The following is a 12,592-nucleotide window of genomic DNA, read 5'->3' on the forward strand; positions in this document are numbered from 1 at the left end:
AAAAAAGAAAGGAAAACAAAACAAAACATGGGCACTTGCTATTGGGCATCCTTAGCATATCCCTCACCCTTACTTCTCTCCTTCCAAGAGCTGGCCCCAGCATGGGTTGTTTTCCAGAACCTACAGAGCTGGTCTGGACGATGAAGAGGCAGCCTCTGGGATGAGAACCTCAGCAGAGGAGGGTCAGGTAGACAAAGGGATTTCCAGGGATAGAGAAAGGGGATTCCAGGGGTCGTGGTCACACTTCCTGAGGTCTGGCTGGCTGCTCCACAGACCTGGGTCACCACTGACATCTGCAGAGCCCAACCTGCGAGGAAGGCATTTCCAGCACTAACTTCCACTAGTACTGAACAACAGGGCACCTTGGCCAGGCTCAGCTTAGGTGGAGGCCTTGAAAGCTTCACACGAGGCCCAGCTGTCACCTTCCAGGTGGTGGTCGCATCTGGCATCTCATGTGAATGCAGTGCCTACCCCGCATCCCTGGCCAGCCCCAGGGAGTATGGGGTGAGGTGAGCCTCACCTTTTGAGGAGGCACCGGGGGCCTGAGCCGGGGACACAAAGTCCAAGTCCTTCAGGTACTCACCCTGACTCCGCCCACTGAGGAGGGACTCTGGCGCATGCTCCAGGGTTTTTCCCATCCTTGGGCCCTCCTACCTTCTGGTCCAAAGACCCAGCAGGAGCTTTCCTCTCCTTCCCCAGCCTGGGCCGCACCACCTGTGCCTCCAGCCCTTCTTCAGTTCAGGCTCTGCATCTGATTCCCTCTCGGGCTCAAAGGAAATGTTTGCAAAGTTCCACTTGGACCCAATCTTGGCATCAGTCACCTCCCCTTGGTTCTAAGATCGGTTGATTCTTATCTTAGAAAATGCCTTGAATCCATTCCCTCTGTTCCATTTCCGCTGCTTCTGCACCAATGGATGACACCACCTCCACCACCAGCCTCGCTTGTGCCTATGGAGTGAACTCACCAACCTTCTCTGCCCCAGAATCCTGTTTCCACACCCACCTCCCGTGAAATTCTCCCCTACTGCCAGAAAGATCTTTCAAAATACACATCTGCAATGATTTCATGATCTCCTTGGGAGAATCTTTCAGTGACTCCCCATCACCTTGATGGTAAAGCAGTGATGGGGTCATGAATATGGTATACCAGGTCCTGCCTGCATTGCTGCCTCTTCTCCCATGATCTGTCCTCAATCGTTCTATGTTCTAGGCGTTCAGTGCTTCCTCTCCATTTCTATCACTTTCCAAGGTCTTTCCCATAACATTTGATGCAAGTTGGGTTCCCTAAGAAGAGGGGAGATTAGCACATAAGAGGTATATTAGCCAATGCTTCAAGCTCAGCAAGTGTCAAAGGGAAAAGAAAGAAGTAGTGGGCAGAAGAAGTCCAGCTGCATTGAAGTTTTTTTTTTTTAAACTATTTTATCCATTCATTCGTGAGAGACACACAGAGAGAGATGTAGAGACACAGGCAGAGGGAGAAGCGGGCTCCATGCAGGGAGCCCGATGTGGGACTCGATCCTGGATCTCTAGAATCACCCCCTGAGCCGAAGGCAGATGCCCAACCACTGAGCCACCCAGGTGTCCCCGCATTGGAGTCTTGGTAGAAATGCAGCCAACAATTCAGGAAGTTTGGAAGATGGAATGGTCCTTCAAAGCTACCAAGTGTATCCTCTTGTTGCTCAGTCATTGGACAATGGGGTGTGACTCTGGGCAAGGCGGCTCTCTCAGCTACGGTAATTCTCAAGGGAGACTGACAGCTAACGGCTGTGTGCCACATCATTAAAATAATAATTTATCATTTATAACGTGGAGACACAGGCATAAGGAGAAGCAGGCTCCATGCAGAAAGCCCGATGTGGGACTCAATCCTGGGTCTCTGGGATCATGCCCTGAGCCGGGGTCAGACACCCAACTGCTGAGCCACCCAGGCGTCCCTGCATTGGAGTCTTGGTAGAAATGCAGCCAACAATTCAGCCCAGGGCCTGATCCTGGAGACCTGGAATCGAGTCCCACATCGGGCTCCCTGCTGGAGCCTGCTTCTCCCTCTGCCTGTCTCTGCCTCTCTCTCTCTCTTTCTCTGTGTCTCAAATAAATAAAATCTTTTTTAAAAAATGGTGTGCTTACTGATGACTGTGGTATCCAGTCTAAAGGCAGGGAGAGTAAATTCCATTATGACTGGCTCAACCACAATTCAAGTCGTTCCTCATGAAAGGACTTTCAGCCAAATCCTTTGCTCTACACATGGGGAAACTGAGGCCCAGAGTCTCAGATCACTGACCACAGTGACACTGCCTTATAATAAATAGCTAACATTTGAATGTTTATATTAGGTTGTACCAGATGCTTTCCATGCCTTTTCTAATTAACTGCTCATGAAAATTCTCTAAAGTAGCTACCATTATTTATGGAAACAGGCTTAGAGAAGCTGTCTGAGATTACCCAGCGATTAAGTGGTGGCTCTAGGATTCAAACCCAAGTCACTCTGATTCTAGAGCCCATAACCAGTAACCACTAAGAATAATCACTTTTTCTTAGACTAGCAAACCATCATGGTGGGCATGATGAGATACCAAGGAATGAGTGTGTGTGTGTGTGTGTGTGTGTGTGTGTGTATGTCTGTGTTGCTGGTATTTTTTAAGAATGGATACAACATTACCATATGAAGCACACATTTATTTTCTGTTTTCAGGGTAAGAAGGTAAGTAAATGTGTTTCTCCATAGAAAATAAGTTTCAGCCATAAATCAGAGAGTACAGAAGGGACTTGCAGTTTCCGTGTCCATTTCATCCCAGTTTCTCTGGCCCTGGTGCCTTGCTCCTTTCCATTGCTCTATTTTCTCTCCAACAGAATCCTTAGTTCCAACCAAGAAAGGTTGAGGGCTATCAGCAAAGCTGGAGGACTACCCCCTTCCCCAAACTCCCAGGTCTGAAGGGGAGCAGCATGTCCAGCAAGTTGGTCCCAGTTGGGTTCATTTAAAAAATCATCCCTGAGATCTGAGAAACCACCAAAATTTATCCCTCTTTCCTCCCCTGCTTCCTCAAAATGAAACCTATTCCAGTAAAAGACTCTGGGATGTAAAGATTTCCTGCTGTAGAAATAGTGTTAAATTACAATGGTATGATGTGATCCAAGAAACTCTAAACTGTCAGAAAATGTAGGTTAATCTGTTTAACAAACGCTCATTGTATTCCTACCAAACGCCAGACCCTGGACCAGATGCTAGAAGTTGCAGCGTTCTGAAAGTTTGCCATTTCAAACAGTTCTCAAATGTTAGCATGGATGTGAATCACTTGGGAAACGTATTAATAATGCACATTCCTGAGCCCCACTCCCAGAGTTTCTGATTCATATGGGGCGGGGGCAGCTAGGTTTAGGAATCTGCATTTTACCCAGTCTCCAGATATTTCAGAAGCAGGTGGCCTTCCCTTGTTTCTTGAGAAACACTGACTTAGCACATTTTAAGTTCTAATCAGATGTTTGACTTAAGTCACTTAGACTCAGAACTGCAGGGGATGGAGAGAAATACAGAATTTCTTATTCCTTCAAGAAGCCTTAGGAAGCTGTCCTGGGAAGGTTTTCTGTGCGATAACAGCACACTGATATGACATTTCTTTTCAAACAGGAGAAAGACATCGTATCACCATTTGGCCTAAAAGGACAAGTTGAAAGCTTATCACTGAAACAATTCAAGAATGTGTATGTGTGTGTGTGTGTGCACATGTACGCGCGTGAGTGTGTGTGTAAAGGTTCACCAACTGTGCCCTTCAGCTTCATCTACTTTACCATATAGATGTTTACTGTATGAATATTAGATCTCCATTTAAAGAAATTGCTTTACGGAAGTATGAGGTAGAGATGGTAAAGGTAGAGATGGGTTTAAAGAAGTCACTCTAGACAGCAGCAGGGGGAAAGTATTGGATACTGGCAAGAAAGAAAACAGGAAGAAGGGAATAATTCAAACTTCTTAATGAAGGCACCGAGTAAATCCTTAGCAGCTGGCGTAGTAAAAAGAGGGCTGGAAATAGGAGTCTGCAGATGCGGCTGTAAACACGCTAAAGAATTCAGGTACCATGAGCCAGCTGCTTTAGGCACAAAAAGAAGAAATGAAAGAAGGAAAGAAGGGAATAGAAGAACGAAGGGAGGGAGGGAAAGAGAGAGCCAGGAAAGGGAAAAGGCAAAGAAAAGGAGGGGGGGAGGGGAAATGGAAAAAGAGGGCCCTGGCCCTATGGAGAACTTTCAGGCTTGTGGCTCTGACTAGCTCTGCAGTCTTCAGCAAGTCATTTGACTGCTCCAAGCCTGATGTGGCTCTTTAAAATGAGGCTAGACCTCTGAAAATAAGGAGCAATAGAGACGGTATAGTGAAAGGCTATTTGGACACGATAAAGGGCTGCTGAATGCTATTTATTGTGAATACACTGTGCTCTGGGTTAGGCCAACTGCAAGGATGGATATGAGGATGTGTCTCCTTTCGACTCCCCAGGTGAAAAGGCACTTTCCGTGTCTTCCCCACACCTGACCACCAAAGTCACAGGAGTTTGGTGAAAGGTTTTCTTTCTTTTCCTTTTTCGCTCTGAACTAACTTGGACGCTGCTTTGTGCAGGCCTGAGCATGAGATTCCTTTCAGCTCCCCCACCTCCAGCTGTTCTCCTTGACCTACAGGAACCCCTTCCACCTTCTTCCAGGCAGGGCCAGCTGTTGTCACAGAGGCCACCTGCCTCCCCCCTGGCCTGTGAGTCACTAGATGGAGGCTAGAGTCCTCACCAGAGGGCTCCAGGGACCCAGGCAGCTTGCTGGAGGCCCTTGGAGAAGGAGGGCAAACAAGACAGGCACTGAAATTAAATGAATTGTCTATAAACGGTTTTTAATTAAAATTGTGATTCATGTTCTATGCAGAAGAGTCTCGTTAAGAACAATTGCACTCCCTGAGTGGCAGGAGAAGAGCTCAGCAGCTCTTCCCAAAGCCAGGGAAGGGAGGTGAGAGCAGAGAAATGGGGTAAGTGGCTCTTTCCCCTTTTAGGGATAAACAAGCAGGAAGAGAAAGGAGAGAAAGCTGCTAAGGGATCTGCTCCATGACTCCCCAGGCTGAGGCTCCTGGGGGACAGTCCGAAGCTTGTTGGGGACCATGAAGCTAGGATTTTGTGTTTTCTTTTGTTCCATAAAATTATGCCACCTTCTCACTCTCTTCTCCCCCATTCTCTGGCCCCAAGCCACCAGCCAGGAAACCGCTGCAGAGCCACCCACGCCTTGGCCTTGGGGCCACCCGGGTAGGCAGAGGAATCAGAGAGAGAGAGAGAGAGAGAGAGAGAGAGATGAGAGAGAAGCAGAGAGACAGAGGCTGGCTGGGGAAAGGTGATGGAAAAGAGGAGACCCAGAGCACCAGGGGAGAGAGATGGGGGGGGGGGCGGGTAGAAGAGGAAAAGCAGCTTCCCAGGGAAGAGAATGAGCAGAGAAGGACCGGGAGGGGAGGAGCCCAGAGGTAGCAAGCTAAGGGGTGTGTACCGACTTTGAGAAACAAATGTGGACTGTCTGGGGGCTGTGGCTGCTCCCAGCAAGACACCCAGCTCATAGGGAAGGCCCTAAACCACTCAGAGATCCAATCCACGCTTAGCTTGGGAACTTGGTCACCTGCACTGTGCCGCTGCCTCATTTCCAGTGGCTGTACCCTCGCCAGGTTCAAGGGGCCCGGCCCTTCGGATGCCCCCAGGAAACTGCCCCCCACCCCACACCACCACCCAGGGATGTGGGCACCAAGCAGAGGGAGCTGGGGCCGCTGTGCCTGCGATTCCGGGCCGCAGACTTTAGGAGAGTGTCTAGGAGCACCCCCTCAGCCTTCCTAGCTCCCCCCCCCACCCAGTTCTGCCTACAACGTCTACAGCCATCACCACCGCATACAGACCGGTATGGGGTAGAAAGAGATCTGTGCAGGAATTAATATCTATTCCATCCTCCTGCTCCCTCTGAGTTTCTCTTTGAGGCAGAGAGAGACTTTCTCTAAATCAGGAGAAAGGAAAAATCGTGCCTGTCCCGGGCCCCTGTGATTGCCGGGGCAAATCCCAAATACTGCTGGCTGGCATGGAGATGTGGCTGGAAAACTCTAGTAACTGGGAGTGTTAGGAGGTAGGAACTTTAGGGTGTCCGGAGACAAGTTCCTAAATAAGCCAAGAAACACAGAGTGGGAGATCGAGAGGGGAAGGCCTGATGGTCCATCACCCCTGGGATAGAGAGCCAGAGAGGGAGCTGTACTCAGAGAAGTGGAAGGAACAGTGTAGGCAGGTAGCTGGGTCTCTGGGGACCAGAGGCACCCCAAACCTCCACCCAGGAGCTCACGGTACCAGCTACAGGGCCCCACGCGCTCCCCGGGGACCACCCTCTGCCCCAGGAGTCCCCACGCCCAGACTCATCATTTCCTGGGGGCCTTCTTCCTTTTCTTCCTCTTCCTTTTTCTTTTTTTTTTTAATCCTTCAAACACAAGACAAAAATGCACCTCGTTTATCATCTCAGATATATATATTTCACTCTCACCACATAAATACAAAACATCCAAATATCCAAAACATTCAGAACAGAGTTAGTAGCCAGGATTCAGTGACACCTACCCGCGTTTGAATCGTTCATTATTTTCTTCACTATTTTCTAAAAGAAAAAAAAAAAAAGAGGAAAAAAAAAAAGCTTCCGACGTAAATAATTTACAATAAAATTACTATTTTAAAAATGCTCTGCGCTCGCTTCGGAGGAAGGAATACATTCTAGACACTGCGGCAACCTCGCCGTCTAGGTCTGTGGTTTTGGTTAAAATGCGGGGGGCCGTGGCTGCGGGGGACAGTGGTTGTTGCTCCGGGAAGGAATGAGGCTGTGCCGGCGTCGTGCGCGGTCCGGGTTTCTGAGTCGGGGCGGTGGGGCCCCTGGGGGTGTCGGAGGGGAGGGGGGTGGGGACCGATGTCTCTCCTATCCAGGCGGGGAGCTGATCTGGGCGCGGAGACTGCGGCTCGGGGAGGCCGGGCAGCCCTGCTGTCCCCAGCTTCGGCCCTGCCACCCGGTCCTCGAAGAAATCCAGGCGTTTCCAGCGAGTTGGAAGAGTTTGGTGAATCCGGGAGTGGGGAAGAGGAAGCAAAGGGCACCGATTCGTTTCCAAACGCAGCGAGGCCGCCCGGGGGCCCGCGGGTCGGGGGTCGGGGGGTGCGGTGGGGAGAGGCGCCGGCAGCCGCCCTGCTCTCGCCCGGAGGAGCGTGGGGCTGTCGGGCACCGCCCCGAGCGGCCTCCGAGGAAAGACTCTGAATTTTCTTTCATCAGCAGCGTTGGCTTTTCTTTTGCTTTTTCCTTTTGAATTTCCCATGCAAAGTCATAACACCCAGAACCTCAATTTTGCATTGCGCTGCGCAGCATTCTCTATCCTGAATTCTCTTAAACCTTCCAAAGTCGGTCGTTGGGAGTATTCGAAAACCGGTTTCGCTTCATCTGGTTTTAGGTAGTAGTTGGGACTCTTGCTTTATTGCTGATGAGATCAAATGTATTACCACCGTCCTGGCCTACCGTGACGTTTGGTTTATCTCCTGGGGTCGGTGGTGGTGGTGGTGGTGATGATTGTTGCTTCTCTAAAGGGGGAAAAATTCGGCAGGATTTGTCCAGCCAGAAAGCTGCGTGTGCACCGGCTCTCCCAAGCGGTCCGCAAAGTGGGGCCCAGGGACTCCCCGAAGCCCTGGTTGCTCTGGCGAGAGGAAGGAACGTCTTCCCTTTTTTTTTTTTTTGGTCTAACGACACCTACCAGCCTTTTCAGCCCCTGGGGTCTGCGTGCAGCTTTGCTCTTTCAATATTCCTAAGAATGATCAAAAGCAGGAGCGGCCGGAGCTGGAGCAGGTGTCCCGGTGCTTCGACTTAGAACCAGTCTTTTTCCCTCCAGCGCCAGGCATTGGTTGGGGCGTCAGGTGGCTAATTCGGATATTTCCCCCCAATTCTTTGGATTCTCCTGGATTCGGAAGGAAGTCGGGGGCGGGGCGGGGGTGAGGGAGCACGGAGGAAAGGTAGGAAAAAAGTAGCCCGAAGGAAGGTTGGTGGCATGAGACTAGTGGGGAAGGAGAGCTGTGGAGGCCTGGTGGGGGCCGGAAGCCCAGCGCAGGAGCCTGGGGCGCCGCAGACGCGAGTCCATAAATATCACCACAATAGATACTATAAATATAAATACAGGCAAACACTGAAAATCAGTCCAGCGCTTTTTTCTCGGCCCCTTCTTTATTGTTGGTCCGGGAGTAAGGCTCGAAGGCCGAGGAGCTCAGGTACCGGGCGGAGAGTTCTTGCAAATTCCCGGCCAGCGAACCGGCCATTGTCAACGGGGCGGAGGACAGGCGGCTGGCGACCGAGCCGAGCAGCGATGGCACCGGTAGGCTGAAGAGGCCGTGGCCGGCGGCCGGCGCGCCCGCGTGCAGTCCCCCTGGCCCGGCGGGCCCGGGGCCCGGAGCGCCGCCCACGGCCGGCGGGTGCGGGGACGCGGCGCCCGTGGGACCCGGGGCGGCGGCGGCGGCGGCGGCGGCCGAGCCCGCGGCGGCGCCCGCGCCCAGGGCGGGCAGGCTGGGCCCGCGCAGCGCCGAGCCGAGCGCGCCGGTGGCGCAAGGAGGCAGCAGCGCGGGCAGGCCGGGAGGCGACAGCAGGCGGCCCTGCTCCAGCAGCCTCAGCACGCTGCACGTGGCCGCCGTCTCCGACACCACCGAGCGCAGCTCCGAGTCCTTGCCCTGGTCCTTCTTCTGCTTCGTGCGCCGGTTCTGGAACCAGACCTTCACCTGGGCGCAGGGGCGCAGGGAGGGCGGGAAAGAGGGGCAGGGAGAGACGGGGCGTCAAGCGCGAGCGGGCGCCCAGGACGCGAGGGCTCGGGTTCTCGGGGGCCCTCTCCCAACCCCAACCCCAGCCCGCAGCTGGAGAGGTGCTAGCCGGGGAGCTGCCTGGGCCCCCTTGAGTTGGACCACAGCTCCAGGAGGCTGGCTTCCGGGTCATGGAAGCAGGCCCAGGCTGTGCGAGATGATAAGTAGAGCAATAAAGATGTCCACGACCCTAACTCCAAGGAAGACCAAGAGGGATTTTGCTGGGCTGCCTCACTACCTGGACCAGCCAGACGTGGATCATCCTAGCTTGTGAGCTCACATGTCCAGGAGAGGGCTAAGACCCAAAGACTGCAGTGTGGGAAGCGGGCGTGGGTGGGGAGGAGTGTTGCTCTACTTCTCTGGACCCAGGCCGCTGGCCCAACCAAGGAGCTCAAATTTAGCTTCTGCGGCATCAATCCTGTCCAAGGCTTCAAGAAGCTGTTTCTTGCTTATCAGGGTCACATTTGACCATTAACTAGCAGCAAAGGTAGGGAAGGTGGCTGTAGAAGGAATAATTTGTGCAGGATGGATTACAGGCCAAGCTTTCTCCATCTCCTCCCTCTGCTCGCTGGATTGGAGGCTCTGAGTGATACTCTTAATTTATCACTTCCCTGCTCTCCATCATGACTTTGGAATCATGGGAGGAAATCAAGAGACTGGGATGAACTAAATCCTCTCTACCAACCTCTCTCTCACTTTCTCATCTCCCTCTGCCTCTCTTGAGGCCTAGTTGGTGGCCCAGGATAGAGTTTAGCAGCTACAAGGAAAGGCCTAGATTTTGTCAACTAAGAGAGGTGGTAGTAGAGAGAATAGGAAAAAGCTATCATGCCAATTCAGGTTCAAAAAGAATATCCAATATGATCTGTCATCAGTTCTCAGCTTTCTGCCCAGATTCCAGACCTAACATGCTCCCTACCTGCTTCAGGGCTGGGCCCAGGGAAGGAGACTGGACCTCAGAAAGAAGTCTGCTTTACCTAGGCCAAACTGGTGCCATGCCCTCCCTAGGCCCACAAGGTCCTCCACAAGGCAAAGCTCTAAGGCCCTGAAAAACCCCGGACCCAGAGTCTACACGGCTAACTACAGTAACATCATGTGGATTTCATATAAAAGAAGAGACCTCAAGCACGGTTGGCAGTGCTGGCAACCAGGGCCCCACATCGGCCTCTGATCCCACACTTCACATTTCACTGGCACAGAAGACAGGGCATCATAGGTGCCCAGTGGATGCTCAGGGCTGGGAATGGGTCTGGGTCCAGCTCGGGGCCAGAGGAAGCCATAAGGGGCAGGGTAGCCTGTCCTGCGAGGGCAAATCTCAGGAATGCACACCTTTGCAATCTAGTTGCTACCCTCAGCACCCAGATGGCTTTGGCCCCAGCCCCATTCCTGCAGAACAGGCCTGCTTGTTGTATAAGGCTGGGGCTCCCAAGAGGAGTGGTGCCTGGAAATCTGGCCAAAATGGGCTGACTGAGACAAGGGGCAAACATTGGTTCCTTGTAGCCCAGAGGTGAGCAGGGAATTCTCAAGACTGTGATCCAACAGGTATTCCAAAGGACAGAATTTTGGGCCTCCTGGGCTAGGTAGGCCATGGTGGGCAGAGCATGGGCCCTGGAAGATTTGAGGGCATAGAGGGAAAGGTTTATGGAAGGGAAGAAATTGTGAGATCTTTCACCCCATCCTCCCTGCCTCCTCCACCTCCCCTGGGAGTCTGTCCAGAGCCAGGCTAAGTACTGGGAAGAGCTGGCTGGAGCGGTGGGGGGAGGCAGGCTCCTGCAGAGCTGTGCAGGCCTGGCCACCTGGTACCTGGGTCTCGGAGAGGTTAAGCTGCCGGGCGAGCTCCGTCCTCTCTCGGCCCACCACGTACTGGCAGCGCTGGAACTCCATCTCCAGCCGGTAGAGCTGCTCGGCGGTGAAGGACGTGCGCGTCCTCTTGGGCCGGTCCAGGTCCAGGCCCTTGGGCAGAATGATCTCTCGGATGGAACCCTTGGCATCTGAGGAAGGGGAGATGTCAGTCGCGGGATCCCTCCCGTCTCCCTTCACCTCCCTGGCCGGAGCGGGCTGGAGGACTCGCTCGCCAGCCGCCTGCAGTCGCGGGGGTGGGGGGCGGGGGCGGGGAGCTGCGGCCACAGCCCGGGAGCAGAGACCCGGTGTGTTGGGGGAGCGAGGGGGCTAACTCCACACCGCGGACGAAAGGGGGGGAACCAGACTTTGCTTTTATAGAGCACTCTGGACGCGGGAGGGGAAAAAAAAAAATCCAAATCGGCTGATGCTCCTTCCGGCCTGGGAGCCTCGGCTGCGCGGTCCGGGTCCCCCGTGGCCTGAGGGTCTCCAGACTGACCAGGCCGGGGCGCGTGGGCCCCAGCTCCGGAGCACCTTGACCAGACCCCGCTCGGGCGGTCCCAGCGCCCCACCCCAGGGTCTCCTTCTCTCCCGAGCCGGGGCTGCGGAAGGAGGAGGGACAGAGTCGGGGCCGGCGGGGCCTGGCGATCTGCTGGCGGGGGCGGCGCCGGCCGGGGCCGGGCCTCGCGACCGCCACCGCCGGAGCCCAGCGCGCAGCACGGCGGGGTCGAGCCGAGCACGAAGGCGACATCCGTGGCCCGGCAACCCAACCCAGCCTCCTCTGGCGGCGGCGGCGGCGGCGGCCGGCCCTGAGCGCGGCGCCCGGGCCCTCGGCCCAGCGCGCCCCGGGGCCGGGCCGTGGCGGGCGATCCGCTGCTCTGCTCCGGCGCCCGCGCTCCCCTAGCGTGCACTCGGCCGGCCGGGGCGCGGGGGCCTGGAGGCGGGCTCCCGGCAGGTGCTCCGACTCGCACAGCGCGCACTCGCCCTCCATGGTGTCCTCCTTCCCCCTGCTCAGAGGCCGCAGCCTGCAGCCCGGGCCCGCCCGCGCAGCCCCTAGGCTCCCCTGCAACCCTGTAGGCGGGGCCCCTCGGAGCGTGGAGGGTCGAGGGTCCCGGAGGGTGCGCGCCCCAGGTGCCAGCGCCCAGCGGCCGGCCAGCCCCGGGGGGGGGGGGGGGCGGGGGTGGGGAGAGGCCCGCAACTTTCTCGGAAGTCCCAGCCAGCATCTCCTCCCCGCGGGCCTGGGTCTGGGGCGGCGCGCCGCTCGGGCACCCCGAGTCCTCCTCCCAAAGCTCGCGCCCCGCAGCCCTACCCCATCCCTACCTCGGACCAGGATCCGGCGGCAATAATCCGGGTCGGCGGCCGAATTGGATTTACTTTTGTTACAATCTTCCGCGGCCCCCGACGCGGAGAAGGCGCCCTGCGGCTCCTTGAGGAAGGAGGCAGGGAGGTTCCCCTCCGCACCCTTGCTCTCCCGGCTCTCCTTGTGCGCGTTCTTCGAGACCCGGGCAGCCTCTGCGTCCGAGTGGCACCGAACGTCCATTTTGTCTGGTTTCCCGAACATAGGAAAAAAGGGGGGAAAAAAAAAAAAAAAGAGGAAAAAAGAAAAAAAAAAAAGAAAAGAAAAAAGAAACAAACAAACAAAAAGAAACAAAACAGAGGCACCGCGGGGACAGAACCCTACAATGGAGCTCCTGAGCCCTGCCCAGAGAGAGGCAAGCGGCAAGAATGAATGTCCCCGCGGGGCGGCTGCGGCGACCGCGGGCGGGTCAGCGGCGACCGGCGAGTGGCGCGCTCTCGGGGAGGCGGCGGGTCTGGTCCAGGATCCCGGTGCAGCCGCGGCGAGGCCAACTCGTCAGCGTCCGCGTCCTCTGAGCACGTCCAGTGTCCCCAGCCCGGCGATCGCGTAG

The 12,592-nt window shown here is 55.2% G+C and overlaps 1 protein-coding gene across 1 annotated transcript; it reads right to left on the reverse strand.

The window, feature by feature from the left end:
• Positions 1 to 6,488: 6,488 nt before the first annotated feature.
• Positions 6,489 to 12,381, reverse strand: VAX1 (ventral anterior homeobox 1). The gene is made up of 3 exons (XM_025467366.3): positions 12,006 to 12,381; positions 10,650 to 10,837; positions 6,489 to 8,771 (listed from the first exon to the last, which is right to left on the reverse strand). The coding sequence occupies exons 1-3, from the start codon at positions 12,244 to 12,246 to the stop codon at positions 8,196 to 8,198; spliced, it is 1,005 nt and encodes a 334-aa protein (XP_025323151.1). The 5' UTR covers positions 12,247 to 12,381; the 3' UTR covers positions 6,489 to 8,195.
• Between the last annotated feature and the right edge of the window lie 211 nt (positions 12,382 to 12,592).

This window comes from Canis lupus, chromosome 28 (genome assembly GCF_003254725.2).
Source record: "Canis lupus dingo isolate Sandy chromosome 28, ASM325472v2, whole genome shotgun sequence".
Taxonomy (NCBI): domain Eukaryota; kingdom Metazoa; phylum Chordata; class Mammalia; order Carnivora; family Canidae; genus Canis; species Canis lupus.